The sequence below is a fragment of the Hibiscus syriacus genome, unplaced genomic scaffold (assembly GCF_006381635.1).
Source record: "Hibiscus syriacus cultivar Baekdansim isolate YM2019G1 unplaced genomic scaffold, ASM638163v2 tig00116962_pilon, whole genome shotgun sequence".
NCBI classification, from domain to species: domain Eukaryota; kingdom Viridiplantae; phylum Streptophyta; class Magnoliopsida; order Malvales; family Malvaceae; genus Hibiscus; species Hibiscus syriacus.
The window spans coordinates 5,895,733-5,923,407 of record NW_024063488.1 but is presented as its reverse complement, the minus strand read 5'-3'; the positions used below and the strand labels follow the sequence as shown (position 1 = coordinate 5,923,407).

The 27,675-nt window shown below is 35.2% G+C and overlaps 2 protein-coding genes, 1 long non-coding RNA gene and 1 pseudogene across 5 annotated transcripts; 3 read left to right on the top strand and 1 right to left on the bottom strand.

Annotated features, from left to right (window-relative positions):
• Positions 1 to 45: 45 nt before the first annotated feature.
• LOC120190608 (optic atrophy 3 protein-like) lies at positions 46 to 12,885 on the top strand. Of its 2 annotated transcripts, XM_039193651.1 has the most exons (5): positions 46 to 58; positions 10,276 to 10,426; positions 11,138 to 11,272; positions 11,967 to 12,053; positions 12,482 to 12,885. In XM_039193651.1, exons 2-5 carry the CDS (start codon positions 10,304 to 10,306, stop codon positions 12,854 to 12,856), a joined length of 720 nt encoding a protein of 239 aa, XP_039049582.1. In that variant the 5' UTR covers positions 46 to 58; positions 10,276 to 10,303; the 3' UTR covers positions 12,857 to 12,885. The 2 variants fall into 2 exon arrangements, with proteins under 2 accessions (XP_039049582.1, XP_039049581.1); XM_039193650.1 differs by lacking the exon at positions 46 to 58 and having other exon boundaries at positions 10,185 to 10,426.
• LOC120190609 lies at positions 7,414 to 24,260 on the top strand. The gene is made up of 5 exons (XR_005522624.1): positions 7,414 to 7,645; positions 7,746 to 8,140; positions 8,219 to 8,425; positions 8,603 to 8,971; positions 24,251 to 24,260. It is a non-coding gene; the product is annotated as an uncharacterized LOC120190609 (long non-coding RNA).
• On the top strand, positions 18,686 to 22,060 carry LOC120190607 (transcription factor VOZ1-like). Of its 2 annotated transcripts, none has more exons than XM_039193648.1 (5): positions 18,686 to 18,791; positions 19,172 to 19,435; positions 19,654 to 19,803; positions 20,625 to 21,120; positions 21,251 to 22,060. In XM_039193648.1, exons 2-5 carry the CDS (start codon positions 19,208 to 19,210, stop codon positions 21,802 to 21,804), a joined length of 1,428 nt encoding a protein of 475 aa, XP_039049579.1. In that variant the 5' UTR covers positions 18,686 to 18,791; positions 19,172 to 19,207; the 3' UTR covers positions 21,805 to 22,060. The 2 variants fall into 2 exon arrangements, with proteins under 2 accessions (XP_039049579.1, XP_039049580.1); XM_039193649.1 differs by lacking the exon at positions 18,686 to 18,791 and adding an exon at positions 18,808 to 18,867 and having other exon boundaries at positions 19,143 to 19,435.
• A 205-nt stretch (positions 24,261 to 24,465) lies between the features above and the next one.
• Positions 24,466 to 27,044, bottom strand: LOC120190169 (annotated as a pseudogene).
• Positions 27,045 to 27,675: the final 631 nt, after the last annotated feature.

The window sequence follows — 27,675 nt, the reverse complement described above, 5'->3', positions numbered from 1 at the left end:
TTGTTGATACTTTGCATCAATTAGCGGATATTTTTACAAAACCCTTAGATAAGGAAAGGTTTTGGACACTTAGGAGAGAATTAGGTTTAACTGACCTATCTTCACTTAGTGTTTAAAATAATTCAAAACTTTTAATAAATACTGAAAAATGCTCATAATAGTAATTTTTGATTGCATTCATTGCTATTAGTTAGGGGGAGTTTATGATTCTTGATGAAAAATTAATTTTATGTTCAAATATCGATTAAAGATTAATTTAATTGTTTGAACATAATTATTTTTCAATATATGAGTTGCCTATACCACTAGAGAAGATTAATTTAGAATTTTGTATGCTTAAAAATCAGATTTTAGCATTTTGGTGCAGAGGGAGTCGATCCCCCCTCATGAGGGAACCGATTCCCCCTTTGAAGGGGAACCAATTCCCCCCACAGGGGAATCGATACCCCCTGGGGTTCTGTTAAATCGGGCAGAACACCCAAAATCCCAAAATACTCAAAACCCTCTTCCGCCGTTCTCTCTCAACTTTTCTCAAATCTCCATTTTTGCCTCAAATCAACGATATTAATCAGAATTCGAATCAAATATCATCTTCTAAACCTGTTGGAATCATTAAAATCGTGCAAACAACATCTAAATCCCCTCAATCTTCATCTTTCAAGGTAAATTTTTCTAAACTCTCTATTTCATTGATTTTGAACATAGGATTAGTTTTAATTAGTTCTAGGTTGAAATAGTGATCATGCATTGATTATTTAGTGATTAGAAACTATATGTTACAACTAATTTCATCAAAAACACAAGAATTTTCCAAAAATTTTTAAATTTTTGAAATTAAAAAAAATGTTAATTTTCAAATTATTGTGTTTTGATTAAATTATGTTGTTGTTATGAAAACTATACTTATATTGTTTCTCAAAACCATATTTTTCAAAAGTTTTTCAAAAACTTTGCCCATTAGAATTGATTTAGAAAACCTTGAAATATTGAGGACTCAATTGAGTTTTGGGATTAATTGAATTGCATACATTTGTTTTTAAAATTGCAGGTTATCCAATCTATTCCGATTTCCTTTACCATGTCCAATCCTAAACGTGTTAGGTCTTCATCTAGTCGTTTTAGTCGTCAACCAAATCCACCTCCAAATCCTCCTCCTATTCCTCAAAATCCTATTCCAAATCTTGGTCCTAACTTGACTATCCAAAATTCTTGTTTCAATCAACCGGGTCCTAAAGATTATCGTTATTGGTTTTACCAATATTTTGACTCGTATAAGATTAGGGAAGAACTTATCCCATCTCTTCAAGCTATGGTTGCTATTAACTTTAAATATCTCCCTATCTTGCACGAATGGAAATTTGATAAACTTTTCGAACTTGAACCCGTTGTCTATCATCAACTTGTTCGTATCTTCTATTGTAATGCTGTTTGTATAAAAAATCGTGCCAAAACCAAAACCATAGGAGTACGTTCCTACCTCTTAGGTCAATATTTCCATCTTGATCCGGCTTACATAGCCAATGCCTTAGGCTTGGATAATGAAGGTTTATCAAATGAAAAACAAGTTTTAGGCTCACGATATAAACGAAATGATAGTGCAAGTGTTCTAGATATTCATGAGCGTTTTCTTCATCTCATGATCACTTGGTGGTTTCGACCATTCGGGGGTCGTTATTCTACTCTCAGAGCTTTAGATCTTTGGTGGTTACATTGTTTTGAACACAATATAAAAATAAATCTTTCCGAGATTATCTTTGTTGAGATTATTGAAACCGTTAACCTAGTGCCAAATAAGAAACTCTGTTCTTCACTAGTTTACGGTTGTATCCTTAGTAATCTCTTTTCTAAAGCCGAGCTTCGAGTTGGTCTAGATGCCTCATTTCCTCTTAAGAAATAAATCAATCTTCTTTCTTTAACAAGAGCGGGATGGGTCAAAAATAAAGAAACCGGTGAATGGGTTCGATCTTCTGTAACTACTCCGGGAGCTAGTTCTTCACAAGCTCCACTCGAAGCTGACGAAGATCCAGAGTTTGAACAATTAATGAGGGATATCGATGAAGCCGAAGATGAGCCTGAGCAACCCGAGGAGAACGAACAACAATCGACTCAAATGCCTCCATATTTTCAATCCTTTATGGAGATATTTAATTTCAGATATGAGACCATGGATTCGCGCTTTACTTCTATAGAGTCCCATTTATCCACAATGGGAGCTCAACAATTAGAGATTCTTCGAGAGATGCGAACAAACAACGCTTCAATGAATGAACGTATTGATGCACTCTCACACGAGATGGCCGCTATGCGAGCTCGTTTTCCTCCTCCCGATCCTCCAACGGATGTTTGATTATATATTTTGCTTTGAACTCCAAACTTATTGTTTTAACATTTTGAATATTTTGGAATGTTTGAATTTGTGGATTGTGAATGTGTTTGGATTTATGGATGGTGTGAACTTATATGTTTGGTGTGATTTGTTCATTATTGCATCATTTACATCATTATTAGCAATATGACCAATTTTGCCATATCACATTGTTTATGAATATTGATTATGGAACTAATGGCTAACGTTTATCTTGATTGTGATCTTAGCAGCTTATGCATACATATACCTAATCAATTGGCTAAATGATTTTCACGTTTCTTTGAATCTCTTTGATTTAACAAAAAGGGGGAGAAGTGTGTGTTTTTAAAAATGATAAATGGGAGAAGTGTTAAAGTAAGGTGGAGTAATTTCAAAACTTGATTTCAAAATCTTAAAATTACTAAAATGTTTTGTTATATCAAAAAGGGGGAGATTGTTGAAAACATTTTGATATTTCGATATAACAAATTAAGTTAAATGAATTTTAAGATTTTCTAAATGATTTTCTAAGTATATTCGATATAATTATTCGAATATCAAAACATTACTCCAAATATTTCAAAAAATCATTTTTAATCCTTACTTAAGTGTAAAATTAAGTTTTAATCTTAAAACAATTTCAAAATAATCTTTCAAAGATTTCGAACCATTTCAAAGCCAAAAATTCCAGATTGCTCAGAGGGAACCGATTCCCCCCAAGGGGGTACCGATTCCCCCTGAATGGTTTGGCTCCGAGATTTCCAGAATGCTTGGAGGGAATAGATTCCCCCATAGGGGGTACCGATACCCTCTGTTCAACGGTCGAAATATTTGAATTTTACACTTAGGGAACCGATTCCCTATGAGGAGGAACCGATTCCCCCCATGCTACAAGCTGTTTTATTAATTGTTTTCATACTAAAACGGCTATATGATCTTCACTAATCATCCCCAACGTTCATAAGTGATTCAAGGTGTATTTAAACAAGTTCTGAAGCCCTTGATCAACAAGAAATCATAGAGAAACAAGAGAGAAAGTATCAAACACCAAGTTTGTGCAAATCAAGCCAATTTTCCTTTCAATATTCATTTTGCTTTCAAGAACACCATTTGTGATCATTTGTAATTATCTTTGAGTGTTATTTTCTTGTTCTAGAATTGTGCAAACATCTTACCTTGTGAGGTTTTCCTTGTAAGTTTGCAAATTTGTAATCTTCTCGTTGGGAAAGAGTGTTCTCAAGAATTGGGGTATATTCTTGAGGGTGTTGTAAGGTTATCTCTTTGGCCTCAAAAGAAAGAACAAATTAGTGAATTTGTTGGAAAATCCTTAGTGTGGATGGCTAAGGAAGTGGACGTAGACTTTGATTGAGAAAGTGGAATCACTCTTAATCGCTGTGCAATTACTTTCAATTTTCTGCAAAAGCTTCCATCAAATTTTTAATTGCCAATTCACCCCCCTCTTGGCCAAATCCGTCAATCGATTAACTCAACACACATCTGACTTCTTCTTAATAGGGTACACCCAACATCTCCTAGAGTAGTCATCAATAAATGAGACAAAGTATTTTGCTCCGCCTAGGGATGTAACTGGTGCTTTCCATATATAAGAGTGAACCAATTCTAGAACACTTTTGGCTCTAGAATTTGACGTGTTGAATTTCAACCGGTGCTGCTTACTTGTTATGCGATGCTCACACAAAGGAAGTTATACATTTGTTAAGCCTGAAAGTAGCTTTTTATCCACAAGGACTTTCATTCCTTGTTCTGACATGTGTCCAAGTTTCTGATGCCATAGCATTGCAGAATCTAAACTACATGAGGCAATAGAGGCTTATGCTTCTAGCAAAGTCTCTCCCTTCAGCATGTACAAGTTTGCTGTTATCTTTTCGCCTTTCAGCACCACGGAACACCTTCATGATTCTTTTCCGTGTTTCAATCTTACTTGCATTATTATCCAACAATTCGTTGGATAATAAATTTTTCTTCAGGCCTTTCACGTGCCGCATATCTCGAACAACTTTAATTGTTCCATCATACATCTTCAATTTGATTGTTCCACACCAATGATCTCTAAGGCATGATCATTGCAACTATACATAGATCCTCCTGAGACATGTTCATAATGATGGAACCATTCTCTTCTTGAGGTCATGTGATATGTTGCTCCCGAATCAATGAGCCATATGTATGCATATCTCTTTCTACCTTCCACGGTGGTTGACGCTTCACAGCATAGAGGATCTCCATCATCTGAAGTGTTTACAGTATTGCCTTGTGGATTGAAGTTTTTATTTAGACTCCAACAATCCTTCTTCAAGTGACCCTTCTTTCTACAGTTGTAGCACTTTAAATTCTTTTTGCTTCTTGACTTCGATCTACCATGTTTGTGACTTCTGCTTTGGCCACGTTCTGTTGATCTCCCTCTCATCGTTGTCAACGCTTCTGCTTGTTGCAGATTTACTTTTCTGTCTTCCTTAATCTTGCGCTGATTTTCTTCTTGTAGAACAGCAGCTGCAACATCATCGAAGACTAGACTGGTGACATTACTGTTTGTCAAGTTGATGATGAGTTGATCATACGAATCCGGTAGACTTTGAAGTAGAAGTTCAGCACGTTCTTGTTCTACTATTTTACAGCTTAAGGATGTAAGCTGAGAAAATAAAGTGTTCAATGTGTTAAAGTGCTCCGTCACTGAAGTAGATTCTGACATTTTGAGAGTGTACAATTTCCTCTTAAGAAAATTTTTATTGTGCAATGATGTGGCCTCGTACAATTTGGTGAGATTAACCCATATCTTTTTAGTTGTCTTATTCTCCTCGATGCTTGATAATACTTCATCTGCTAATGCTAGATGAAAGTTTGCCATAGCATTCCCGTCTTCGATCCATTGTTGTCGTGTGAAATCTACCGGCCTTTCACTGATAGCTGCTAGACAACCGTCTTTCCTCAGGATGACCTTCATTTTCAATTTCCACAATGAGAAATTTCTCCCATTAAATTTTTCAATATCAAATTTCGTTGCCATAACTTCTATTACGGATAGCTCCCACTATTTCACTATCGTGAATAGTTATCTGGAACCTTCAAATAATGAGTAATACATTCTCACTTTCTTATGTTGGAGGATCCACCTTTTGGTGGCTCATAAAGACAATAAGCAGATATTACACACTCAAATCTGGCTCGGATGCCAATTGTTGCGGAAGACGGCTATCAGATAGAGCAAAATCGCAACTGATAGTTGGAGAAAATAAAAATGAAGATAAAGAAGACACAAAATTTACGTGGAAAACCCCTAAATAATATAGGGTAAAAACCACGGGCAACGGTTGAAGAATTTCACTATGAGAAAATAGGAATTATAACCTCTCTCGATCTACCAAGGAAAAAACTCTCAAGAAACTCTCTAATTCTCTCTAATATTGAAAGAAAGCTAGAATGCTTTGGGAATTTGAAGCTAAATGAGCTAAGGTATTTATAGTTGAAACTTAAGGACTAATTTGTAAATACCCTAAATTACAATGATTAAAAAATGATTTTACCATTTTAAAAAATTCAACAAATGCCATGTGTCATTAATTGTGTCCACTTTCGGTGCATTGTTTAATCCACCTTTCGGTGGATTTGTTTAGTTTTCAACAGAAATTAATCGCCATTAAAGAGTATAATACGCACCGAGTTTGTTTCTAACACAAATGTCAGGCTGTTCAAAGTTTCTCCTCGCTTCAATTGTGTGTTTCTTCTTCACCTTCACATTTTGGTTTGATTTTTTGCTTATCTTATCCCGAGACATTGGAAGGGAGGCGGGCTAAGATAATGAAAAGGGAAGGAAGGAACCCTATGAAACTTGGCGAGAGAAAGTAGACGGTCTTTGTCTGAACAGAAGCTGTCTGCTATCCATCAACGAACGAACAAACTACATTTGAAGTGGGGAATCAGGTTGTGACGGTCAGTTATGGATCATGACCGGGAACGCCATACTAAGTTAGCCCAAAACGGTGTGTACGGATGCCTTGAATAAGAAATCCAAAGTGGTCCGCAAATTTCACGTTGTAGTACCACCCACACGTGACTTGACTTTATCCTTGGAAATAAATCTTGTTGGAGGGATGACTAAACTTTGTATCATTCTGTGACGAGAAATAAAATTAGTTTTAATTACTCCACTTCATGAATTTATCGAGTAAAAATCGGACTAACAAACTATACCTTTGGATAAGCTGTTTCAATCCTTGGAAAATTTTGGTGACCTGCAACCCAAATCTATATTTGATTTTGTGTATGTAGTTTAAATTGCATTAAATGTAGGCCGAGTTAACCAATTAATATTAGGCCCAATATCGAATTGCTCGATAAGGGGCCCTCGATTTGTCAAACTGGTCAGCCCTTAGAATGCGTTTGGTTCACGAAATGGAAGATTACCAGGGAATAGGATTACTGGGAATGTTGTATTTTGTGTTTGGTTGACTTAGCAGGAATGTAAGATTATAGTGTTTAGTTAAAAGAATAAAAGATTATTGGAATGTATATTTAACCAAATTATCCTTATTATATATTTGTTTTTTAACAAGTTGGAAAATATTTTTATATATATTTTTTAAAAATTTAAATTCATAAAATTTATATAGATTTTTTTACAAAAATAAAAATATAAAAAGGTTTAATGAAAGGGTAAAATTTTATTTAACACTGAACTTCATATAAAATTTTAATTATAGATTTTTTTTGTAAATCTAAAATAGTTTTAAGGATAAATTTGTAATTTAACATTCGTAGAATTTTTATTATTCAATGACAGAAAAAAGATATTTAAAAAAAATTAAGGGCATTTTAGTCCAAAATATCGGGAATCCAACAATACCTAAGAAAATGGAGGTAATGACACTCCCTGTAATATATCCCAAAAAATTCACTATTAATAATCGTACATTACCAAAAATGAGATTCCCGAACTAACCAAACAAAAAAATATTAATTCAATTCCTACAAAAATCTCACATTCCTATCCAAATACACACCTCTTAAGGTAAAAAAGACAACATGTCTGTGATTTGTTGTCCCTTCAATCCCTTGAATTCCCTCGTAGTTGTTATCCTTCAAAACTGCCGAAAAAAACGGGGGGTTTTCTCAGATTGGTGGCAAAAGTAAGAAACCATGGAAAAAAAAAACCTTAAACCTGAATTGTTGCTAAAGAATTTCTCTCTCTCGTTTTGCACGATATAAGTTACTTCCACTACTTTCAAGATGCCTAAAGCTTAAGATCCATTTTAAATCATCAAAGAAGAGACTCAAGATTCCGTAAGTTGAGTCTTTGTTTTTTTTAACAGTGTTAAAGTAATAAGATTTTTGGGAATTTCAATTAGATGACGTTTTGGGTGTTCTCTTTTTGTTGGTTTAGATTGATAAGTTGCAATCAAGTTTTCATCAGCGGGAATGGATTTCCCGATACTTGAGAACAATTACATCTCACAAGAAAGCTACTTGCTAAATGTGAGAGCACCAAATGGAAGGTATCGGAATTAAGCTTTCCTCTTTAATTGGACTGGATCTTTTAGATAGGAAAAACTTAATGTTTTGATGATTGATGGGGTTTACTTTTATCTTTGTTGGGTTAATTGAACAATTTTAATCCAACCTTGAACTGCGTATAAAGGCATCTTTTTCTTGATAGGAAGGTGGATGAATTGGACAAACAATAAGTGTGGCGGCTAAAGAATCTTCTTGGTATGTCATCGATGATAGAAAACTTTAAAAAAGGAGCAGATGGACCACGACTGCCTGTGCTCAGCTCAGGTATTATCTGTATAGTTACATTAATTGAACACTGGAGATTTATTCAATGATGTTCATTTGCTGATTGGGGTATTGCAGGCATTGTCTTATACTCTTATTATTATATACGATGGAATTGGATTGTGTGCAACTCATGTTTAATCTTAATCTTGAAGTCATGGATCCCTTTTAAGGATTACTATGTCGGATCAGGTAGGAAATGTGAAGAAGTCTGTAGTCACTCGAAAAGAGAATGGTAGTACAGCAAGTTTGATGCGCCATGAATTAATGAAATTCCCAAATCAGGTAAGTCCAAACAGTATATTGCAGAAGACAACGATGACTTTATCGAACCAGAATCAGATAGACAGATGCTTATAATAGAGATCTTTACTTGCAGTTTCTCTTCCCCGCATTTTTCTCATCATGTTTTACTGTCCATTTTTACTAGCTTTTGATTGTTTTATGAATTGATGGTTGTAGGTAGCAAGACGGGGAGTTGGATGAGCTTAGTGCTAGTGTTGAGAGAGTAGGAGGTGTTGAGCTTACAATACATGAACTTCTGGCACAGGGGAGTGTGCTTACTTGATTGTTTTCTTTTAATCTTATTCATGAATGAATTGTAACTAATTTAATATGTTCTGCTCAATATCAGTGTAGGATATATATAACTATTTCATATTCTAATATTTTGGTCTTTCAGGAGAAAATAATAGGTGGACTGGGTACTGAAATGGGCAGCACAACAAACCGACTGGATTTTGTTCAGGTGATTCTTTTTAATGTGGTATTGTAGCATATAAAACGATCCTATCCGCAATCTGAAAACCAAATGTTTATGCTTTAATGCTAGTTTTTTTTTATTTTTCTATTCATTCTGGTTTTCTTCACTTAGTCCGGAGAAAAGGCCAAGCCTTCTGATTTTTATACACGAGACAGCGATCTGATGTTTGGTTATAACCGCAGGAGTTGTTGAACACTAGAGGAATTGGTTGGTGTGGTGTGAAGTGTTGAATTGGTTCCAATTTGCAATATATGACATGCGTTGAGTTCTTTTACCATCATCTGTGCGTAATGTTTTGCAATGTTTTAGAACTTTTACTTGTTCGGTTATCGTCGAGAACTATCCGTGTTGTAATATATTACTTGTTTGTTCATCTCTTATTAAGATTGCAATTTGTATTGCAGATTTAGAGATTCATAGATAACTTATTTATTGTTTAGATTTAATTGTGAATTAGGTGTGGATACGGATAAACATCACGTATATCTATTAGTTGAATCTGATTATAGATTACAAAATGAAGAATATGCTTGTTTTTTTAAGGAGATTTAAACTTTGGTCATCTAACCATTAATGGATTTGGATTTGGAAGGATTTGAATATTCAACATATGATTTAAGATTTAAAATTTGATTTTTGATTTTTGATGATTCGACTATTTGATGGATAATATTTCATTTGGATTCAGATAATAATATTTGAGAGATTTACATATTAAAATTTAGATAATTCAAGAAATACAAGTACCCAATTCATCCTCATCTCTATCCTTGTAGATTTAAAAAATTGTGTATGGTAGCATGTGTTTGTGTAGCAATATGTATTGCATTACTGATTGTGGTATATATTTATAAAGTTTATTATGTTTAATGTAATACATAGAAGTTTTAACTCTTGAGACCTTCATTGTGTTCTGTCTTAAAACATAAAAAGATGCTTAGACTTAACAAGTTTTGTTAAATTGGTTTCTGAACAAATTTTTAATTAAATAAAAATGTTGGGGAGTAAATTTGATCCAAAGCTTTTCACGATGAGGGAGAGGGAAAGGAATAACTTGTACGGACAACGTTTTCCAACTAGTCGGTAAAGAGGAAGGAATGCGTTGGATAAAGACGATATATTTACCCAGATTGGCTGCGAGTTCCAAATTCCAATACCCAACCAACCATGCTCTGCCCTAAGCATCCACAAATGTATGCTCGGCGAAGTGGGAGTCAATTTTATTTTAGTTTTTAAGAAAGTCTAATTTTCTTCCTTTATAAAGAAACTTCGATCGTGACAAAGTCAAACCCGGCAGGGATCTCCCATTTTCACATTTCGTTCTCGCCAAAAAGTTTAGCCGTCCCTTTTTATCTGATTGTTGATCGAAAAGAAAAGAAAAGAAAACCATATCATAAACGATGTCACTGCCACTGTTAAAGCTAGGAACTTTGGCCTTAAAAACGCTGAGTAAACCGGTGGCTTCTCGGCTCAAGCAGGCTGCTTATGCCCCCAAGTTCCGCCAGTTCGTTAGCATTGCTCAGGTACACAAATTACTTGCATGTTTCTTATGTTTCGTTGTTCTTTTCAATTTGATTTGGGAGGCTAAAGCTAGTAAGGACTGTGGAATATTATAATGCATCGAGCTTGCTAAGTACTAGCATAACATTTCTGTAAGATCTGCTTCTGCAAAATAATCTACTAATTTTTTCTGCCTTAGATTGCGAATTTGAAAATTGAATTTAAAAGAAGGATGATAAAGTATGGGTATATCATTTGGTCTTAATTTTCTTCCTGGTTTCATTAAGAACTTGATTTGCAATATTTAGCCAGTAGTGTTATCTAATTTGATGATCCACTAGGTTTAAGGAATGAATCAATCATATATTGCCATTAGATTGTTAACCCCTTTTTAGCAAATTGAATCACTAGCAATCTGTAGTGTTGCATTTCTATATTCTTACTGCCAAAGTTCAAATATGCGTTTCCATAACGTTGATACATTTGATTCAGATGATGTGATCTGTCTCTTGTTCCTTCCATTTATTTTGTCCTTACACTTTTTTTTTAAATTTCTTCTCCCTTTAATGTTCGACACTTGTGTTTAAACTAAGCTTAGGAGGTCATGTTTCTTATATGAGCTAGCTTTTCACAACTTGTTCATCTATATTGCATTATAGTACTATTATGGTATGTTTCTGCTGTAAATTATAGATTTCTACAAGTTTAATCCCAGTGCCAATGTATGGAACCAGGCAAACCATAGAATCACAACTAGAATGCAAAGACGCATTTACAGTCATGCAACGGATGTTGAGATACGGCCCTTGGACGAGGAGAAAGCTGTTCAGGCTGCTGTAGATCTTATTGGGGAACTTTTTGTGTTCACGGTATTAGTCGTTCCCCAGCTATTCTTCCTATTACTGTTTCTAGAAGTATTTGAAATTACTCAATTTTTTTGCTTGATGATGTTGTCACCAAAAGCTTTGTCATCTCCTTCCAAATAAAGAAAAATGAATCAAGCTAGTAACATGCTACCATCACACACACACACATCTGTGTTTATATTTATCTATGTTGGCACGTATGTTGCTATTTATTTGTATCTACCCGAACAAAAAGTGTTCTACATATAGTACTACCTGCCAATACCTTGTATTAGACATATTCTCACCAGGTAGGTTGTTTTTTCTTTTGCTCTGCACCTGGTATAGATATCTTCTTTGTTGGAATAGTATTTTGAATGCAGTAATAAATCAAACCGAGTTACATTGCATTTAAATATTTAGCATCATTAGTGAACTGCAATCTAAATAGATTCTAGATATATCACTGGTTCTATTCGAGTAGAATATGTATGATAGCCTAAGGTTTAGCAACTAGTGGATCTTGGTAATCATGAAGGAATTTTGGCCCTTTAGCTGATATTTTTGCCTCTTCATACTTGATTTACTCTTGCACTTAATGTGTTTATGAAGTGGTGGTATTTGCATGAATTGCCAAAACTTACCATACTTGTTCTTTGTTAAACATATACTTCTCGTGAATGTTTATGATTTTCTACACGTTGGAGTTTGTATATAGGTTGCAGGAGCTATCTTGATCTTTGAGGTTCAAAGAAGTTCTAGATCGGAAGCCAAAAAGGAGGAAGCACGCCGAGCAGAGTTGGAGGTATTCATTGAACAATCTCCTTTGTTTGTTATTGATTATTTCTCTAGGTGATTTTGACATGATGCTAACTAAGACTGTGTGTTTAATCCTCTGTTACTTTGACTCTTCATTTTTCTTGCAATAATACCCGTGTCTGACATCCATGTCCCTTGTCTAACACACTCTCAGAAAAGTATCCTCCAAATTCACGGAAAAGGTTCAAAAAGAATTTTAACATACCTGTGTTAGATATGTACCTACATCCAACACTCTCACCCGAGTCCAAACTACATAAGTTCAATGTGACTTATTTATGCATGTAGATCTTCAAAGGTTTCTTTATGCATGAAAGAAGCATGGTGATCGAATATTTTGCATGTCCTACTCCTCGGGGAATAATTGATTTCTATTTCCTCTAATTCACAAGCCCTGTTTCATTTTTTTTTCAGGCAATGAAGAAAAGAAACGAGGACTTAGCTACAGAAGTGGAACTTCTTAGACTTAAACTTGAAGAAGTGGGGCAGCTTGCTAAGCGACAGGGACTCGCTGGTATTTTCAAATTGAAACATGCTAATATGGAGAGAGAGAGAGAGAGAGAGGGGGGGGGGGATTGGCAAAACCAGCTTGATGTAAACGGGCTTGGAAATAAGTCGAGTATTCTTTTTCTTTATTCCAATTCTCTATTATACAGGTTTCTGATCAACCCCTCAATAAGGGAATCATTCTTCCTTTCCATTCTTTTCAACATTGAGCCATCTTTTTGGACTGTATTCTGCTTTCAATCGATCATTGAAAAGATTATACGACTAAAATCATTGTTTTAAACATGACTGAAAATAACATGTATAAATATAGTGTCTCTCTCAATGATATGAGTTCATTCAAGATTACTTATTCATAAGTACTACCTGCTACTTCAACTTTGCTTAGTTTGGTGCTTATCTTCAATAGTGAGTCGTTCTATTCTTAAACACTGCTATGTTTAAAGGACTGAATAAATGTGAAAGAAAGAGGAGCACCTTTGATCTTAGCAGCGAAGGTAAAAGGAATCTGGTGGTGGACTTGTACTAGTGGGACTTCTCTTTATGCCTTTCTTGCCCCCCTGTTACAAAAGGGATCACCCTTTTTTATTTCTTCAGGTGAGAAAATAAATATTTATTTACCTTGAGAATCTATTCCAAAGATTTTTAAATTGTATGTGGATTAATAATTATTTATATTAATTCTGATGATTGTATTTAACCACAAAATTTAATTTTTTCTCCTAAAGGGATAAATATAATAAATTCAGATTTAAAATGTAACTTGATATATTAATTTTAAATCCTATTCCAAAGATTTTTAAATTGTATGTGGATTAATAATTAGTTATATTTAATCTGATGATTGTATTTAACCACAAAATTTAATTTTTTCTCCTAAAGGGATAAATATAATAATTCAGATTTAAAATGTTGATATATTAATTTTAAATCAGTGTAATCCGTTAATTATTGTTTCTTTATTCTTTTATTTTTGATCAAATTTGAATTACACATTCCTCATAATTATAAAATATCTATATACTTCGGTTCTTACTTTTAAAAATATTTTTTAATATAATTTATGTTACATTTTTTTTTCAATTTAATCATATTATTGTAACTTTTTGCAAACTACTTATTTATATCATTTCTGTGACACAATCTTACTCTCATCAATGTTTTGTCTTCAATTTTTTTACCTTTAAAAATAAAATTATAAATCATATTTTATAATTTAGAATGTTATTTGATTTATTAAATATCATTATAAACTTTACTTTAAAAATTAGAAAGAAATATATATGTATAATTTATATGGTCGAAGAAAATTATTAAATTAAACCAATCTGTACTATGATATTAAATAGTTACAATTAGAATGTATAAATTTGAAAAACTTGATTAAAATAAAAAAATTTAAGTAACAATAAGTTTTAATTTAAATATTTTAACTCGATTTAACTTCAACTATATTCATTCAGCTGATACTCCCTTAATCTCATTAAATTATTCCTTTTTAATTTTAAAATTGTTGCATTAAATGTGATATTAAAAAGGTCAACGATCAATTAACACTTGTATATTTATTTTTACTCTTATATATCATATTTTTACACATTAAAATAAATTTGTAAACTCTATCTATAACCCCCCAGACCAATGCGGGTATATCGATCCGATCCGGGAAGTCACATTAGGGCCACCGGAGCGACCCACTGTAAAAATAGCGGAAAATTTAAAACTTTTATTGAAACGTGTAACTTATAAAATCAGTTTTCACTATTTAAAAATAAAACATATTTCCAGACTCGTATATAAATCAAAATACAATTACATGCCCCCTAATCACATGTACCATACTCTGCACAACGCCGACGAACTCCCTTACTGAAGTCGAGATGCACTGGTACAATTCTTTCAACCTGAAAAGGTGAGTAATAGAGTGAGCTTTGGAAAGCTCAGTAATACAGAACTATCAGATGATGCTGATGAACGTGCAGATACATATAAATATTTATTTCCTTATTGCTTTTGAGCATTTACCTATTTTTATGCTGAGCAGAGATTCTACTGATATTTCGGGTGGTAACGGACAATGAACTTTCAGTTCAGAGAAATATTTCGGATGACTGAGTTGAGGAGATCATAATAGGTTTTCTAGTGTGTTCCCAAAAAAACCATATAACTTTTCAGATCTTTTTAAAACATATATATATACCCCCATCCCATCACAACATAATGTGTAGGTTCCCCAGAACCATACACCCAAACCAACCAACATATAAGGGCCTGAGCACAAGTCGAGGTACTGCGTAAATTCTTCCTTAACAATACCCCCAATTAAAACATTTTTCCGTCATTAAACGAAGATATCAGAAATCAAAACAGAATTCAGATTAGATCATAACAGAATCCAGATCAGAATCAGAACAGAATTCAGGTCATTTATCCTAACAGAATTCAAGTCGGAAATCAGATAAAATATTATATGATTAGGGAACACACCAGAGTTTACAAATATTATTCAGAGATGCTAAATAATCTTAGCAGGCAGAGAAACACGGATTTTCAGTATACCGATAAAATACCGGACGTTAGAAATACTATTGGAAAAGTTCAATAACTGACAGAATCACCAGTTATTCAGAATGTGAATTATCAGGATCATATCTTATTTGGACAGTTTTCAGAAGTTGTATGTAATCAGAAGGGTATTCAGAATCCTTTACATCCATGTCAATTGATCGGATAATCAAACAATCTTGAGAACGAAGATTCAGAATCTTAATATCTATGTCGACTGGTCAATTCATTTTTCCTTTCAGGGTATTTACTCGTTAATACCACAAATTCTTGTCCATAGATCATCTCAGAATCATCGCTGAATAGATCTTCCAATGGTCTTTATTTCGTTTCCAAGTTCCACGATATCATGAATACTGACATGCTTGATTTGTAGTTCATGTTCCATAAGGACATTACATCTTATAAACTCATCAGAATTTCCAGACTTATCCAATCCACTTACTTAATCCTCAGTCATTAAGGTTACCTAGTTTATTTAACAGTCATATCCATTCCAGTTATTTCGGGATTTTTTTCAGAGTAATTCAAACGTTCCTAAATTTCAGACACATGTTGCACTTCCGTTCCATTCAATTTGGTCTTCGTGGTTGATTTGTCGAACAAACGTCCAATTCCTAGTACTGAATACGATCTAGATCTGAGCTGAACTGAATACTTCCAAAATTTGTCATCGAGCCAAACTTGAGAAGACGAACACATGTTCCAGTAATATCTATGTCATTCAGGTATTGATATAGCTTTAGGGTTGATCTACTCACTTAAATTATTTTCATTACCTTTAAAGGTAGTCCAATACCTATGCTTACTTGGATTCCTTAATTAATCCAAGACATTTACTTAATTTAGACCATAAGGGTTTTTTTGGTAATTTATGTTCAGTTTTATTCCATCATTTCAGAGCTCGAGGATATCCAATCATTCCTGAGCTTGGTGACATTCTTGATCATTTCCATTACGGGTATTTTTGGTCATTTTATAGATCCACATTTCAATCTTTTTCCTCCATTGGTCTTATTATTTAATTCCAATTTATATCTTTTTCCTCCATCCGATCTTATTGTTTAATTCAATCTCTCATTTGTTTCAGTCCTTTCGAATAATTCTGACAGCAGACCCCCGATAAATTATTCTTCAGGTATTTACTCATTTCTCGGATATTTTTCGGGCAGTGCTTTCTCAATTTTACAAATGGAATATCATGAATTTTCCTGCTAATTCAGGATCTTAACAATCAAATCTGTACTTAATCGAGTTAAGTACGAATCCTCTAAGTATTTTCTCATTCAGGTTAACTTAGACTATTCGATCTCTTAAGGGCATTTCTATAATTTCTTAACCAGATAATTCGATATTAGCTTTTAACGAAATAATATAATTTAGAGATCTTATGATTAATTGCTTTCCCGAACCTTCTCTGATCTTGAAGTGATTCCTTAACAGACTTCTAGTATCTTGCATAAACCCTCTTGGTGTTAAAAACCGTATCCATAATTTCCAAGTAAAACTACATTTCCTTATGCACATCAATAGTTTAGCAGATCAATAATTCTTTTCAGATTTATTAATCCACTTCCAGAGACAATTCTTGTCATTTTCCACCATAAGGGTAATTTTGTAATTTTACCTAATCGATATTCTCATAATTTATCATCTAAGTACCTTTAATGAGATAAATTATAATCTACAATCCATGGTTGATTCTTTTATCACTTAATTTCAGAACTTGTAAATTAATTCCAACTGTCCCCAATTTCTTATAATAGTCATGAACCATATTCAGTTATCTATTTTCTACCGTATTCGTATCTAGTGTAGATCTTCATTATTACACATATAAGACCAAACATTTCCATTCATGCATTTACCAATACCAACATGTTCTATAAATCATAAAGAGGTAGTAAAGTATTACCTCGATTTCCGTGCAATATTGATCGACCATAAAAATTCCATTCGAATGTCTTTGATCCTCAATTCAGCTTCCAATAATTCCTCAGATACATATCAACATAAATTATATCAGAAACGGAGCTTAATTGCGATAAACGGATCGAATCGGTGATAAATCAGTGAAAGACGGCTTACCGGGTTTGAATTTTGGCGAAACGGACTTCGGATTCGGATTCAGGACGTCGAAAGCATAAAATATGACTTTTCAGAAATTTGGAATTTTCGGTCAAAATCAAAGTCAACGGGTTTGACCGGTAATTTCGAGACCTTCGGGTTCGAATTTCGAAAAATAGACAGCGAAATCGGATTTGGAACGTCGAAAAATGTCAGGATAGGTATACTCGGTCGAAGTCAAAAGTCGTTTAATGCCCGGTCAAAGCCAGTCAAAGTTTTGGTCAACAGTGGTCAACGTCGGTCTACGGTCAACAGGTCGGGTCAATGGGTCGGGTCAACAGGTCGGGTCGGGTCAACGGGTCGGGTTGGGTTATGACCGGTCAAACCGGTCAAAATAGGAGCAAAACCGATCAAACCGGCGTGGGGGTGCGTGAACAGTGATAAAATCCCGGAAAAATTTCTAAAAATTATTTTGAGCGATTTCGAGATACTTACAAAGCTCGGTTCACAATTTTGAACGGCGGAGAGCTCGATTTCAACAAATCGGAAACTTTGACCGCTTCACCTCCTCACGTGCCGCCGTAGACGGAGACCAAGGATGACACCGGCGAACTCGGAACGATGCAACGAACACGATGGTGCGGGAGGTGTCGTAAACGGATGACCCGATCGTCGTGAATCGATGAAAAATCAACTAAAACCGAGTTATTACCGACGATACTTCCGACTGAAATTCACGACGAACGGCGATGATTAACGGCGAAAGATTTGTGAGGTTTTGTTCCTCGATTGACAACGAACATGATGGTGGTTTCGGCTTGTCGTTTGGAGGTCGGACGGCGAGTAGATCAGAGTTGAAAGGAGGGTAGTTGGAGAAGGGAAACTAGAAAAAATGCATCTGCGCACGGGGATAAGAGATTTATAATTCAACATATATAAACAATGGGTAAACCAAGAGTTTAGTCACTGAACTTCCTGCACTTCATAATACGGTCTACAAACTTTTAAATCTTACAATTTAATTCCCGATTCCTTCCAAAAATACCAATTAAATTCACTACTTTATAATTTCTTAAATTTAACCCCTAAAATAGGGTGTTACACTATCAATTACATTTTAGAAGATATTTTTTTTCCATTTTATATGACTTGATATATGATCAAATTTTTTTTTTGAATTATATGTTAATCAATATAAAACAAAATTAACGAGGTAGAGAGAGTATTCATTACTGTTATCATGAACGAAGAAAGATCTTCTAATTAAAAAGATCGAACAATTTTCTTTATTTTCCTTGTGGGATTTGGGAATAAAAGTAAACAAACTAAAAAAGCAGAAGACCACCCAAAGAGAAGAAAGCACACACACACAAAGAGGTAAGGATTAAGGACCCAGGAGCATCTGTTCTTTTAGTTTTATTTTTATTTTTTATTTTTTATTTTCATCGTATAAATTTCTTTTCGACCTTTTTTTTTTGGCCATTTCCCAGCACTCACTTATTTCTCTTTGTCTATTTTGCCTCAGCGCTTGCTCCATAGAAAGGAACTTCGGTGTCTTTGATCATTCTCTGGTTACCTTTCTAAGATAACTATTTACATCTCTTTTGATTCTATAATTTGCCTTTTACCTGAAGCTGTCTTTGTTTAATCTCAGTTTTAAGGTATTTGGAAATCTGGGTTGCCTTTTTTTTTATATAGATATAATTCATTTTTTTTATATATATAAAAAACTAATCTTTCTGTGTTTTTACGACTTCAGTTTATCTGGATGTGATGTAAATTTATTTATCATGATTCTTGTAATCTTTTCTAGCTTGATTTCATTTTTCATAGAAGTTATACAACCTTGGGAATCTCAGCTGCTTTGATTGCAAAAGGGGATTTTCTTTTTCCCACTATTGTTAGTTGTAAACCAAAATTTAGTTATAAATTTCAGGAACAAGAATAGTGACAATTGGATTGTAGAGTCCTGGTGGGAGTTGTTGAAGGCTCTTTGTTGTAATGGGGAAAGGTTCAAAAATCAACTGCAAGTCTGCATCTCACGAACTCTTCAAGGACAGGGCAAAAAACCGGGTGGATGACCTGCAGGGGATTTTCTTGGATCTGCAGTTTGCCAGGAAGGAGAGCCGCAACACCGATGTCGCGGTCCTTGAGGAGCAAGTCCATCAGATGCTACGTGAATGGAAAGCTGAGCTCAACGAACCTTCTCCGGCATCTTCATTGCAACAAGTCAGCACTGCACATAATTTTCATTTGAATCACATGTATATTTTTTAAATCCTTGTGAATTTGTGGCAATGAATTTCAGTAGGTTGTATGTTGTTTGAAGTGGTCTGGCAGTCGCAAATTGTGTGCAAGATAAATGCTTATGAGTCTAGATCTTAAGAGGTTGAGAATACTATCTAAGATGTTGTGATTGGGAATTGTGATCTTCATGTGAATTACAGGGAGGGAGTCTTGGTTCATTTTCATCGGATATTTGTCGGCTGCTGCAGCTTTGCGAAGATGAAGATGACGCAACTAGTGTACTAGCTGCTCCAAAGCCTGAGCCTAATGATCAAAACCTGCAAGTAGGAGATACTGCCGCTTTTCAAGAGGTGGTTTCGCTTTTATCATTGAATTCTTTGCCTTTTAGTTTCTTTGAGATTTGCATGATGGTTGGAGTGATAACATGTTTATTCGGTAAGCTTGGATCAACATGAGCTCAAGTTACGTTGTCCATCTTAAGGGATGAGATTTCTTTTTTGTTTGAAGCTTTTGGTTTCATTCTTATGTAAATACGGGATTGGGGGCTGTACATGTTTATATAGTATGGCCACGATTTTTTTTTAGTTTGTAGAATGTTGTGAAGTAGTGAAATGATGAAAAATCATGTTGCTTGATGACTGTCTCTAATTTGTTTAATGTTGTTATAGAGTAGCGAAGGCTACCACAACATGCTTGCAATTCTCTTCTAGGTTGGTAAACAGGATTGGGTACTTAGACCAGGATATAATGATTTTGGTTTCTCTAGTAACTACTGGGTGTTTCTGTGATAAATATGGGAGAATATATGATATTTTTGGAAGTGGCCAGAGCATCAAATATGTTTCATTCGTTGCACACACAATGAATAGGACTGGCACAGATAGTGAACTTCATTCTAAGATATCCCTTCTCAGCACCAATAATTGGTAACCTCCCTCGGCTTCAGCGTCATGCATGCTTTTGTACCTAGATCTTTATTTGAGCTTACTAGGGCTTAATATACCATATTTTGTTCGTACTTTTGCATTAAAGTTATATTTCCTAGAGCATACTTTGGCTCTTCTCTGACTACATGAATGTTTTTTTGGTTAACAGCTTCCATTTTTCTTTGGCATGCTCTAAGTTGAAAATACATTCACTGGCAAGTTTTGTAATCAACATGTTCTTATAGGGTTATGGAGTGAATCAGTTAGTTGATCATTGCAAAGACTCGCCATCAGGAGTCCGTGTTATGCCAATTAACAACTTGGAAGGGGCTACTCAATTGGAATACCCTCAGTTTAATCTGCATCAGGATTTTGAACCCTTGTACACAGGTTACAATTGTACAGGTTTCACTGGGGAGGATGCCATGCTTCATACTCCTGGCTATCTGCCAAGTATATGCCTGCCACCATCTGCATTCTTAGGTCCAAAGTGTGCACTTTGGGATTGTCCAAGGCCTGCTCAAGGGTTGTATTGGTGTCAAGACTACTGTAGTAGCTTTCATGCTAGCTTAGCAATGGATGAAGGACCAACTGGCACGGGACCGATTTTGCGACCTTGTGGCATTGGCCTCAAGGATGGACTGCTCTTTGCTGCTCTCAGTGCCAAGGTACAAGGAAAAGATGTGGGTATACCGGAATGTGAAGGAGCTGCAACTGCAAAGTCTCCATGGAATGCTCCTGGTATGTTTATCAATATTGCTTACTTGGTTTCTGGTGGCAACTTTTGAGTGGTAACAGAGTACATTCTCTAATCAGACGTGGTTTTATTTTTTGATTTGTGAAATTAACTATTTTTCTCCTTTGATTACAGAGCTCTTTGATCTTTCAGTTCTTGAGGGTGAATCAATTAGGGAGTGGCTCTTTTTTGATAAGCCTCGAAGAGCATTTGAAAGTGGGAACAGAAACCAGAGGTCTTTGCCGGATTACAGTGGGCGTGGCTGGCATGAGTCAAGGAAGCAAGTTATGAATGAATTTGGAGGACTGAAGAGATCATACTACATGGATCCACGGCCACTAAACCATTTTGAGTGGCACCTTTATGAATATGAAATCAACAAGTGTGATGCTTGTGCCTTGTATAGGTTGGAATTGAAGCTCGTTGAGGGTAAGAAAAATGCAAAAGGGAAATCAGCAAACGATATTGTTGCTGATCTACATAAACAGATGGGAAGGCTCACTGCAGAGTTCCCGACTGATAACAAACGCAATGTCAAAGGGCGGGCTAAAATTAGTGCAAAGGTCAGTGTCGGAAATCCTTATTCTACTCAAAATGTGGTGGCATCAGCAGGCGAGAAGTTTGATTACAGGCATGGATTGCAGTATGATTTTCTTGTTGACGATTTAAGTGGTTATTATCTAACATAGTCGAAGAAAATGGATAAAAGCTGAAATAGCTACACCCATTCATCTAGTTTTGTTATATTTATCTGCTAAAGCTTTTAACACGGCCAGAGTGGTGGCTATAAATATAGAAAACCTGGTCAATCTCTTATTTTTGGTGGCCATAAATTTGTACAGTTCATTTGCTCACAGAAGTGCTCGTATTTTCGGGGTTGATGCCTCGATCTAACTTCTGGTAGATGGTGAGAAGCAAGAGAAATGGCTGTTTTTCTTCAGACCATTTGAAAACCTAAGCGAATTGTATTTCTAGGGTTCTAATACTTGTATGCTAAGTCTTTCATCTGCTCATGAAAGATAAATCTCAATCTGTAGTTGAGTATGTATGAATGGTATACAATTCTCGAGTCATTATAGCTTGGTCTATGCTTGCAAAACTAGTAAATGATTTTGGATTTTCGACTGATTTCTTGGGGTGGGGTGAAATACAAAAATATAAAGAGATTCATCGTCGGATTTTAAGCAAGATAATACCTCATTTTAAGTCCTGTTTGACAAGTCTCCTGTTGATAAACAACTGTCGATCTAGTGAGATTACAAACAAACAAGTCTATTATTTTCTTCTTTCTTTTCTATGCAACTTGAAATATTGTTTAACCAGTTTATAATGCACAAGTTACGATTAAAGCTTTTATAGTAACTTACCATTGAAACTCCATGTTTTCCTTTAAATCGCATTTAACCAAAATCTTTTTTAGAAAAATGCAAATCTAGTTTTTGTCTTTATGATGGAAGAAGAAATACATGTATCGTGCCCCATTTACGCGATTTCATGGCAGATTGTGAGAGCCTACCTTTCTAGCTTAGCAGCAGCCTACCAATCTATGTTTTGTTTGCACTTGGCAGTATAAAACCACAACCATCCAATCAAACCTACTGTTTGACCCACCTAATCTCCACGTATTGATTAATCCCATCACTCTTGTTAGGCCACGTGTCCTGCTATGAACATTTCTCCCATTTCTTAGCCTCCTGAACCTCCCCGAGCTAAACACAATGGGAAACACAGAAGTTATTGACCTTGCAACCGCCATTGCTTCTATCTCCATCTACTTTGGAAATTATTCCAAGTTTGAATTTTTGGGGTTCGAAGGAGTTGTCATCACTCTCAGTCAGCATTATCATCGCTGATGGTTCATGCAAATTGTGACGCAAGTGGAACTAGAAATAGCTAGCGAAATGATTCCTTTTCTTTTTTTCTGAAGCATCCCAACACTTGCTTTGTCAAATCCAAAGTGCTTGGTGCTTAAACTGTTCTCACCAAAGTGCACGTCAAATATCTGCACTGCACCACTCAACACCAAAACTCACCCTCTCGTCCTTTAACCCACTCGTCAGGTTCATAGCTTAGCTCATTTGTTGCAACACGAAAACACAACAGCGAAATGTTTAGACCAGACAACCTTTTTTTGGGGGGTTCAGTGAGGGTTTTCAGTCTTTTAAGATTCCCGTGATGCAATGAGTTTTAAAAGTTGAAACTAGCAAGACCCTGTTCGACGCTTACATAACAGATGGGCCAGCTTTGAATAGGTTGTTTGATATTTGGATGAATCCTAAGTAAAACCCTATTTCTGAATGCAAAACTTATCATATACAGACAAATTTAGAAGCCTAAAAGACATACACAGATGTTCATTATTTATCACGATCCTGTATCTCATACATTTCATTTGTCTCTTTACAACATCTTTTCTTTTCAAAGAAATAAAAGGGTTCACGCTAGCTTATAACATCGCATATATATGTGTGTGTAAACTACCCTCATAAATTAAAACTCCATGTTCCCTGCCCTGGTTGGTCAGTAATTAATCACTTCAAATTTCAATAACATTTACAAAAAAAAACTAAATAATATTAAAACATTTGAAGTTTTGAACCGAGTCTTGCATGCATGAAGTACAGCTGCCCGGCATTGACAAAGGTTGTCTCTCATGTATTTTAGATTCTCAAATCTCAATAGTTTTCTGGCTTGCTGAATGGTATAGCAATTAAGGGAGGCTTTCAAATTTGTTCATGGTCATCGAGGAGATAATTATTCACCCTATGTATTCTTGATTTGGTTGGTACCAAATTAATTGCTTAGAGATGAGATCATTACATAATTCCAAGAAAAACAATTTTGATATATAGTCATACACCTCGTTTTTTGGTTACAAAAAGATTTAGGTTAGAGATGACTCCTCCAATTCAAAACTAGAACATACCTAAAATCCAATTGAGATTTACATAGGAATATACAAAAAAAATAAAAAAAAATAAAAGAAAGAGTATTTTGATATATAATGTCAATTATAACAACATAAATAATATTACGCATTTATCCTATAAACTCATTTTTTAATTTTAAAAATCAATCTAACAATAATAAATTTTCTACTGAGATTTAATGGAATTTTGGAAAAAGATGTTTTAGACAATTAAACAAAATAAATAACTCATCTCATTTTAGTTAAAAAGATTCTCTAAACCCTAATATAGGAAAAGTTTTCAGCCTTAAAAGGGGTGGGCATTTCTTAGTGTAAAGAATATATATGATATGAAAAATTTAGTTTTATGTTTAACTATACTTCCGGGAGAAAATATGCAAAGTAAAATGTAAAATAAGTTAAAAGTAGGTATAATTTGCAACTTCTATGCTTATTTCATGGACATCAAAAGTAAAATAGCATATAATCCATGCACATTGCTTAACAAGAAATTAGTTAATACATCGGTTCAGAAAGTTTCCATACTACATATCCATCATATAGAGAGAGACAGAGCCCTAAGGAGCAGCTAAACCTAAATTTCAACCTTGAGATTAGACTTGAGAGAGAAATGATGGTGGGATCAGAACGAGAAAAAAGCTTCCATTTCCCCATCTCTAAACCTGCAATTCAAGAAAACAATACTAATCAAGGAGCTCCTATGGCAAGTAAAAGCTTCCAGCGTTTACACGAGAAAAAAAGTCCTAAGTGATCTCTTATGAATAAACTAGCTGTCATGCACATTACCTAACATGAAAATAGTGTATACATTATACCCCATTGCAGAAGATCGATATAAATTTTCTACTCATATGCAGTACAACAAACTTGAGGTTTTTTATAGTCACCTTCCTTAGATGGAGAAGGGGCTTAATGAGCGAACCAGATAGTAAATTCCACCATTTTGAAGGGACTGAAGGGTTAACCCCCACTCGTTGGTGAGAACAGGTTGACCAGAGGAGTTGATCAAGATTGCATCATCACCAAAAGCCTCCCACACGTTGAAGGGACCCACCGTTATCTCGAACGCTACATCATTGATAAACACCGTCGATCTACCCAGACTGCCAGTGTCCACTGCGGCCGATTCCCCAACACCTGCCAATCACTCAACATAAAACACCAAACACTAGTCAATTTCCAGAGACAAACAAGCCATGCACACGTTCGTCCGTAGACAAATGATACCAAGTCCTGGTCCTAAATGACATTTTTATCCTCTTCCTTTTTTCTACTAATAAAGATAAATCCTTATATTAATATCCTCAATTGTGAAAGAAGAAAAAAATGAATTACCATGAATTTGTTGAATATTAGATGGAACAGTAATTGTAGCACTGGAGGAAGCAGTGTGTGGAGAAATAGAGTGAGTACTAGCAGCAGTTGTCACAGTACTGTAACTAAGCTGGAGCTGCATATTCATCCTTTCCTCTTGTTCTTTCCTGGAATCCCCATGGCTTAATATCTCACTCAACAATAGACTTGTACAGGGTCCAACTGGTTGTTCAGGGACTGGAATCACATTGGTTAGCTCTGATAAGCCAAACGCTTGTGTAAAACCGGCTCCTGCAGTAGCCTGTTGCATGGAAAATAAGAAAGGTTCGTTCAAGAACTCGTTCTGAGGCTGATGAAAGTAGGTCTGATTCACAGAAGCAGTTGGAGAGTTGGAAATATCGATGACATTGTAGTACTCAAAGAGAGAGTACTGCTGTTAGCTCCTTTCGGTGAAGATTTCTCGGATGAGGAAGATGAAGAGACGGTAAAGTGATGGAGGGTTTGTTGGTTTTGCTGGGACTGATGTTTAGAGTTTTGAAGATTGCGCATCTTGTGTTTGCTTGATTTTCTGTTCTGGAACCAGTAAAAGACATTGGCATCCCCTACTTGGCCATACTCTTGCAGTTGAGCTCTGATTTTCCTTATCTCATCCCTAGGTGGGTTAACCATCCCGGAGTTGAATATGGCTTCCAGTATGCGAATTTGTTCAGGCTTCGGGTTCCATCTCGGTTTAGGCTCCGGACTACGCTCTTCACACCCTGCAACTATTGCAGACGACATTATCATCTTGTCAATGATTCAAACAACATAATTTTCCTAACTAGGGTCACGTCAACATAAAATTATGAACAACATCAGTTTCAAAGAAGCAAATTAATGAGAAAAGCGACATTTATTTATGTAGGTAAAGACAAATCCATGATGTCTTACGTAGAATTGTTCATGAAGAGAAGGCACCTTAGATTAAGCCTCTCACTTACCAGAGGTGTAAGGCATTTTGGCAACCAGTTGACATGAGAGATGAGTTGATGTCATGCTGCCATTGGTGGTGAGTATTGCAGGGCTTGGATTTGAACATGCTAGGCCAGTGTCTGTTTGATGAAGACATGATGATGCTGGTGACAATGACCAAAATCTAAGTTAGATATCTAATCCAAAGGAGCCAGCCAAAAGCGACAAAAAGAAAAGAACACAATTGCCCTTTTGTTGTTCTAGTTTTTGGAACTGCTTTGCACTAGGGCAGCATATTTAACATCTCTTCTTATAGGCCTCCTCACCTACTCCTGTGATTTTTTTTTCTCAATTAAATAAACTGTCATGAACCATATTCCCATCTCCCAAAGAAAATAAATAAAAACATTTAATAAATTTTCTTTCTTGATAAATTAATCCACGTAACTGGCAAAACCCACAACAGGAGTCCCCTTCAAGAAGATAAACAAGAAAGGAAATCAAAATAAATGAAAAGGGGAAGATTGAAAGTACTCTCCCATATCGTTCCTTACAGTTTTAAATTGTTAAAACAAAAAAAAAACTTCTTTTCCACTCAAAGTACGAGCTGATTCCCCGAAACAAGAAGCAAAAGGGATCAAGTATATCAATACATGCTTGGTGTTTAATTAGAATCTTCCATCAATGGTGACAGAGAAAGTGAAGTAAGGTTTGAAGACTCCAAAGAGTAGAGAGAGAGAGAGAGAGAGAGAGAGAGGAAGAGGAGAAAAAAAGGGCTTTTTCGTTGATTTTTGCTTTAGAGAAATGGGTTATTCTGGTCAGCTTGTCTCTCTTATTTTGTGTGTATATATATATATATATATATATATATTGGAGTTCTCTTCGGTTTCTGCTTGCACTGCATTAATGGAAGGGTGTAGGGGGCAGATGTAAGCATTGGATTATTCTAATGGAAAAGGTTGTTGAAGAATAAATAGGGGTGTTTGAAAGTCAACAAGAAGGATGTATAGATTGTAGGGTTTTTTATACTTTGATTGGTATCAGAGTGGTGGGAGTGTAATTGCAACTAGTGGCTTACTTTGTGCAAAGTAGGGGCCGAGAGCCATGGAATATAGATTGATTGACTCGAGGGCTTTATTTATTTGCGTGGTTTTTTTTTCTTCTACTTATCTTCAAACTTTAATCTTTCATATTTATGGGCTTTTTCCCGCATATTCATAGAATCATAGTGATTTAACACTATTAGTTCCATGATTTATTAAGAGTGTTGAAGGGGACAAAAACATTTGTGCACTCTTATTCAAAGGATACAAGTATTTGGTACTGAAAGAAAATTGCGGGGTAATATGAATTAGCTACTGATTAT

What these genes read in the sequence shown, in the direction of transcription:
- LOC120190608 (XM_039193651.1), top strand. Translation starts at nt 10,304, where the DNA reads ATGTCACTGCCACTGTTAAAGCTAGGAACTTTGGCCTTAAAAACGCTG. An exon ending in GGGAACTTTTTGTGTTCACG is followed by an intron (nt 11,273 to 11,966) that starts GTATTAGTCGTT and finishes GTTTGTATATAG; the next exon opens with GTTGCAGGAGCTATCTTGAT. An exon ending in CACGCCGAGCAGAGTTGGAG is followed by an intron (nt 12,054 to 12,481) that starts GTATTCATTGAA and finishes TTTTTTTTTCAG; the next exon opens with GCAATGAAGAAAAGAAACGA.
- LOC120190607 (XM_039193648.1), top strand. Translation starts at nt 19,208, where the DNA reads ATGGGGAAAGGTTCAAAAATCAACTGCAAGTCTGCATCTCACGAACTC. An exon ending in CGGCATCTTCATTGCAACAA is followed by an intron (nt 19,436 to 19,653) that starts GTCAGCACTGCA and finishes TGTGAATTACAG; the next exon opens with GGAGGGAGTCTTGGTTCATT. An exon ending in ATACTGCCGCTTTTCAAGAG is followed by an intron (nt 19,804 to 20,624) that starts GTGGTTTCGCTT and finishes ATGTTCTTATAG; the next exon opens with GGTTATGGAGTGAATCAGTT.